Below are 6402 nucleotides of genomic sequence, written 5' to 3'. Positions count from 1 at the left end.
CGTTCAACTTTGCACATATTGATTTTGGTAGAATATTAGATGAAGCTCCAGAATCCACTAAGCAATTATGCAAATTTTTATTGAAAATTTCATAAGTAAGAAGAAATGGGGGAGTATGAATACATATGGAAGGGAGCTCTGCGATGGACTGCGACGCTGCGATGGAGCTTTGACCGATCGAACCCCGTGCCTCTGCCCTCGCCCCCAGGCTCTGCCTGGTCGGGCCTCTGCTGCACCCTTGTTCTCGTCGTTTAGCGCGGACCCCACCTTCGGGGAACCGGCCGCTTGACGGTTTGTCCCTCCTGCCGTTCTCAGCGGGCCTGCAATGGCAGGATCCGCTTCCCCTCCTCCAGCTTCAGAGAACCCAGAGGAAATCTTTGCCTCTCTTCTGTCAGAGCCATCAGATGCCAGACCTCGCCCCTCATTATCAAAGTTCATAAAAAAGCTGGATGAGATCCCTGAGGTGAACCTACCTCCATCCCTCCCAAGGAAATCGGCAATAGCTTTATCAGAAAGAGGTCTTGTTGGACAGTTCACTGGACTCTGGCCATCTCCAAGAACTGTCCAAAAATGGGTGGAGCGCAACTGGAGCACAATGATCCAAGGAAAGATTGCCATCAGATTCTGCGAGCGAGGATACTACACCTTCCTGTTCGAGACTAAAGAAGATAAGCACCTCATCTTCCGCAATGGACCTTACTTAATGGACACAAGAGGTCTCTATCTGAATAGATGGACCCCGGACTTCGATCCGAAAATGGACATTCCCAACGCGGTCCATGTTTGGGTGCGCCTCCCCCATTTGCCCCTGCACTGCTGGGGGGATGAATCGGTCAAAGCGATCGGCAATGCAGTTGGAAAATATATAGACAGATCGGAACCAAGGGAGAATATGAATGCATGCGCAAGGATCTGCGTTGAAGTTGATCTTGGGAAAGGACTGCCAGAAGCCATTAAGTTAAAGGTGGATCAATGGATGCACATTCAGCAGCTGGATTACGAACAACTGCCCTTCAAATGCAAGGTATGTCACGAGTACGGTCATTTTGCCAATAGATGTAGCAAGTTAAAAGTAAATGAAGTAGAACATAATGAGGAAAATGCTAAAGGACCATGGGAACAAGTTAAAAGGAAAAAGTCCTCCTCTAACCCGGGCACTAGCTCCACAGCCCCTCCGGCAACAAGTCAACCTCCCCCTCCTCCCCCTCCCTCCTCAGCTTTCCCCTCCTCCTCCAACCCCTTCGAATCCCTAATAGCTGAAGTTCCGCCCTCCCCTCCTCAATCCCCACGCCCAGCCTCTTCGTGTTCCAACCCTCCTCCCTCCCCCCTCCTACCATCGAAAGAATCCTCACTAGAAACAAAGCAAAAGAAACCAACCAGCCATCCGATCCCCCAAGAAAAGTTGGTCGAAAAACGAATAAAGAGCTAAGGGACGAAACAACAGCTAAGGAGATGGCAACCGGTACTCAACAACCCATGGATTCATTCCTAGGCAAGCTAAAAGGAAGTGGCGAAAAGGCCAAGGAGAAATCAGGATCCCACCCCACAACTGGTAAATAATGAACTTGGTCTCTTGGAACTGTAGGGGGATCGGATCTTCCTTAAAGCTGAAAGCAATCAAGGATCTTATAAATCAGGAACAGCCAGACATTCTCCTAATCCAGGAGACCAAAACCACCGAGCAGGACTTTCTACTTCAAACCCAAAGATTCAAAAACTACACAGGCATATCAAAAGGTTCAGATGGGGCTTCAGGAGGTATAGGAACATTATGGAACAAAAATAAGTGGGAAATCATCAACTCACAGCTATGCAACTGGTGGATCAGAACAGATCTAAAGAATAAAAGCACCCAAGAAGTTTATTACATTTATAATATATATGCACCTAACCATTACAGAGACAAAGCCAGCTGTTGGAACTCTATAGAAGCGGATCTCACCACTATCCACAGCAGCTGGATAATTCTTGGGGGAGATTTGAATCTAATTAGGCAGGTGGAAGAAAAATATGGTGGGAACTACCATGCAGATCCATCGAGAGACAAGTTAGAAGCCATCATTCAGCTCTTCAATCTGATCGACACCCCTCTGTCGAATGGCAAATACACATGGACCAATAAGAGAACAGGATCACACAATATAAAAGAGAGGCTGGACAGGTTCCTAATTCAGGAAGGTGTAGCAGGTAATTTCCAAGCAATCAGGAGTCATATAATTCACGGCACAGCATCGGACCATAAGGCCGTGGTCCTCACCTTGGACAAAGGAATAAACTTAGGTCCTCTTCCTTTCAAATATAACAAAGCCTGGGACTCCCATGAAGACTTTCGCACCCTTGTACGAAAACAGTGGGCAAATGAAATATTAGGCTCGCCACATTTCGTATTGGAAACAAAGCTAAAACAACTTAGGACAGTTATAAAGCAATGGGCGAGGGATAAGGCAACCTCTGAAAGGAAAAAGAAAACAGAGCTGTTAACAGAGATGGAGAGCTGGCACAAAGAAAAAGAACAGACGCAATACACAGCAGAGGACTTAGAGAAGGAAAAAAATTTGTACAAAGAGCTATATCGGCAAAACCGCGTGGAGGAAGAGGAGCAAAGAATGAAATCCCGCTGCTTATGGTTGAAAGCTGGGGATAAAAACACTTCTTTCTTTCACAATAATGTCAAAATCAGAAGAGCCAGCAATCAGATAGACAAAATCGAAGTGGAAGGGAGAGAGTTGAAGGAACAAGAAGACATAAAAAACGCAGCATTTAATCACTTCAAGGCCCTTCTTTCGGCAGATCCCCAACAATATGACAGCGATGCATTTCTAAGTGTAATAGAGAGCAAAATAACAGAGGATCACAATAACAAGTTGGAGCAAGATCCTACAGCAGAAGAAATCAAAGAAGCCACCTTCAGCATGCAGCAAGACAAGGCTCCGGGGCCGGACGGATTTACAGTTGCATTCTACAGGCAGCATTGGGAAACTATAAAGAAGGATTTTGTGAGAATGGTAAAAAATGCATTTAGAAATCACAAGTTGGGGGACAACACAAAGTCTTCACACATAGCTTTGATCCCCAAGGAAGCAAACCCCAAATCTTTTGATAGGTTCCGGCCCATTTCGCTCTGCAATGTCTCATACAAGATCATAACAAAAATAATTGCCAACAGGTTAAAGAAATTCCTTCCTCTTCTAATTTCAGAGAATCAGGGCGGCTTTGTCCCAAAGAGGCAGATCACAGACAATGTTATTTTAATCCAGGAAGCCATCCATAGCAGCCACAATAGAGGAGAACGTGGAATGATCATCAAACTGGACATGGCCAACGCATTTGACCGAGTGGACCACTCCTTCTTAAGTGCAGTCCTAAAAAAATTCGGTTTCTCCTCCAACTTTGTTAGCATCATCAGCGGGTGTATCTCCAATCCTTGGACTGCCCCGCTGATCAATGGTCGCCCCAGCAAATTCTTCAGAAGTTCCAGGGGGCTAAGGCAAGGCTGCCCCCTCTCCCCTTTCCTTTACATTATCATGGCGGAGACTCTGAGTGTTCATCTAGAAAATCTTCGCAACAAAAAAGAAATCACAGGCATACGCATTGAAAGAGGAATAAAGGAGATAAATCATTCGTTATTCGCGGATGACACTTTATTAATTGGGGGAGCCTCCAGTTTGATGGCTAGGAGGTTCAAAAGAGTTTTGGATGCATTCCTCCAAGCTTCCGGAGGCAAACTGAACAACAGGAAATGTAAACTGTACACTTGGAATGTGCCCTATCAGACACAACAAAGAATAGCCCAAATTCTGGACATCCCACTACAAAAAAATTGGAGCTCATTTTCTTACTTGGGTCTGCCTCTGGCAAAGGAACACATCAAAGCAGAGGTCTGGACAAATCATATTGAAAAGATGAGAGGCCTACTCCAGAGCTGGGGCGCCTCTTGGCTAAACCTAGCTGGCAGAACCATCCTTATAAAGGCTGTCCTTTCAGGCCTCCCAATTTACCAATATGCGGTAATTATGGCTCCTGCTAGTATCCACAAACACATGGAACTCATAATGAGAAGTTTTCTCTGGCAGGGAGGTAAACAGGACACAAAGAAATTCAGCCTCGTCAACTGGGACCAAGTCACTCTTCCTTATGAAAAAGGAGGTCTCTCCATAAAAATACCAAGCCTTTCCAACCAGGCGCTGGGGCTCAAACTGATCTGGAGGATTCTCACAGGAAATGGCTCGTGGTGGGTGGAGACAATAAAAAGAAAATATCTCAGAGGTCCAAATTCCAACATCCTCAATGAACCAATAGCAGACAGGCCTTGCACTCCGATGTGGCGTCTCATCAAGAAAGTTTTGGCACACTTCAGAGAAAATGTCTCCAAACTCCCAGGCAACGGAAAGAACATCAAGATATGGTCTGATAGAATAATGAACTCCAACCCAAGAAACCTTCTTCAAGAGCTCAGGCCCCTGCAAGATTGGATGGAGGAACGAAAGATAATCACCCTGTACGATATATCTCTGTGGAACCAAAATAGATGGCTTGCTTGGAAAGATCTGCATCTCCCTCTGGACCTCAAAGAACTATGGCTCACACTGAAGCTTTCACTCTCTGGATCAGCACCAACCAACAAGGAGAACGAGGACAGATACATCTGGGACACTGGTGGAGGGTCCTTCTCAGTAAAAGAAGGATATAAATCTTTACAAAATACAACTCCTGCAGCAAATTGGAACCTTCACACAGCTGCCTGGAAGTCAGAATGCCTCCCAAAGGTAAAACACTTCAATTGGACCCTTTTAAAAGGGAAAATTCTTACAGCCGAGAATCTGAGAAAGAGAGGAATTCAAGGCCCATCGATCTGCTGTTTCTGCCGAGCAGAGGAGGAGTCTATTCAGCACTCCTTCCTACTTTGCCCCTTCGCTAAAAGTTGTTGGAAACAGTTAACAAGCCCCTTGGATATTCGAGGAATCCACGACCAGATGCACAATCTACAGAAGAACTGGAAGAAAGATTTCCCTCATTCTAGAAAAGGCAAGAATAATCTAATCAGAGTGTGGAAGTGCATTCCTGCTACCCTATGCTGGAACCTCTGGCTAGCCAGGAACAATCACGTTTTTAACAACAAAACGCCTAAATTAGACAATGTCATAGCAAAAACAATTGCTAACATTTCTGAAGCTGTCAGCGCAAACTTCATAGCTCCCCCAGATCAGACGAGCTGGGCACAAGAAGAAAGGGATTGGTACAGTAACTTCAACATCAGCCACTCTCAGAGTCCTCCCCCCCAGAGCAAAGCACATCAGAAGCATTCCAACTGGAAACTCAGGGGAACTAAAGAAGAGATAAGCCAATGGATTTCCAATCAAAATCGCCCCCTTCTTTTCTTTGATGGCGCATCAAAGAACAATCCCGGAGAAGCAGGAGCAGGAGGCATAATTAAAGACCATAAGGGGAATTCCATCTGCAGCTATGAATGGGGACTTGGAAAGGCCTCGAATAACGCAGCCGAAGCTTACAGCTTACTTCTAGGCACCGCAATTCTATCCAGATTGGGATTAAGGAACGCCATCATTATTGGGGACTCGGCCATCATCATCTCAGCCATGAGCACAGACAAAGAATTCAGCAAAGCAGGCCTCAACAACATAAGGATGAGGATTACAGATAACATCAGAAATATGGGTGAAGTAACCTTTAGGCACGTGCTAAGAGAAAATAACGCAGAGGCGGACTCCTTAGCAAGTAAGGCAGTCAACAGGCAGCAAGGACAGGTTCGTGAGAACGAAAGAATATATGAAAGGGCGATACCATAAGAAATCAAACTGTCAGACAGCACATCAGAACAGCCCCTCCGGAATTTGTCATATCAGCAATCACTTCATCGGTCTCTCATCCCTCGATTCTCCTTTCTCCTTCACACCGCCGTCTTTCTCCTCTCCCTTCGATCCCAGAGCAATGCATACTCAACCCTCTCGTGATCTCCCCTCTGACTTCTCAGGTAAACATCATTTCCGCCCATCTGGAGAGTGCACTTCGAATCTGAAGCAGGATCTGCTTCCAGTTCCCGCAGGAAAAAATATCCCGCCCTCTCATCATGAATGGTCCCCCCCTCCCCTTTATATCCCCTCTCCCTTCCCCGATCTCCTCAGAAACTCATTGCCTTATCAGTATCAGATAGGTAGAGTTGGGCGTCCTGAGCGTGGCAACGCAGTTCACCACAGCGAAAGCAAACAGTACGTTCACAGAACACGAAAGGATCAGCAGAGGGATGATCAGATGGAAGACACAGTAAACCAATTCTGGTGTTAATCTTATGAATAGCAAAGTAAGTCTTATAGATGGCTTGTTCGTCAGACAGTACAGTAGATATCTATTTCAACATATTCTCCTCAAGTTAAACTCTCAGAA

At 45.7% G+C, this 6402-nt stretch overlaps 1 protein-coding gene across 1 annotated transcript; it reads left to right on the top strand.

Moving 5' to 3' along the window:
* The first annotated feature begins 757 nt into the window (after window positions 1-757).
* On the top strand, window positions 758-5807 carry LOC149213659 (uncharacterized). The gene is made up of 3 exons (XM_089389102.1): window positions 758-1024; window positions 1586-1758; window positions 1901-5807. Exons 1-3 carry the CDS (start codon window positions 758-760, stop codon window positions 5805-5807), a joined length of 4347 nt encoding a protein of 1448 aa, XP_089245228.1.
* The last annotated feature ends 595 nt before the right edge of the window (window positions 5808-6402 follow it).

The sequence above is a fragment of the Pinus tabuliformis genome, chromosome 1_1 (genome assembly GCF_031772625.1).
Source record: "Pinus tabuliformis cultivar Carrire ecotype Pingquan chromosome 1_1, CPIR1, whole genome shotgun sequence".
NCBI lineage: Eukaryota > Viridiplantae > Streptophyta > Pinopsida > Pinales > Pinaceae > Pinus > Pinus tabuliformis.
The sequence above is the reverse complement of the archived record's forward strand: the minus strand, read 5'-3'. Positions and strand labels throughout refer to the sequence as shown.

Coding starts and splice junctions, on each gene's coding strand:
- LOC149213659 (XM_089389102.1), top strand. CDS start 758: ATGGACATTCCCAACGCGGTCCATGTTTGGGTGCGCCTCCCCCATTTG. Junction 1,025..1,585: donor AACTGCCCTTCAAATGCAAG/GTATGTCACGAG, acceptor TTGGAACTGTAG/GGGGATCGGATCTTCCTTAA. Junction 1,759..1,900: donor TTCAGATGGGGCTTCAGGAG/GTATAGGAACAT, acceptor TAACCATTACAG/AGACAAAGCCAGCTGTTGGA.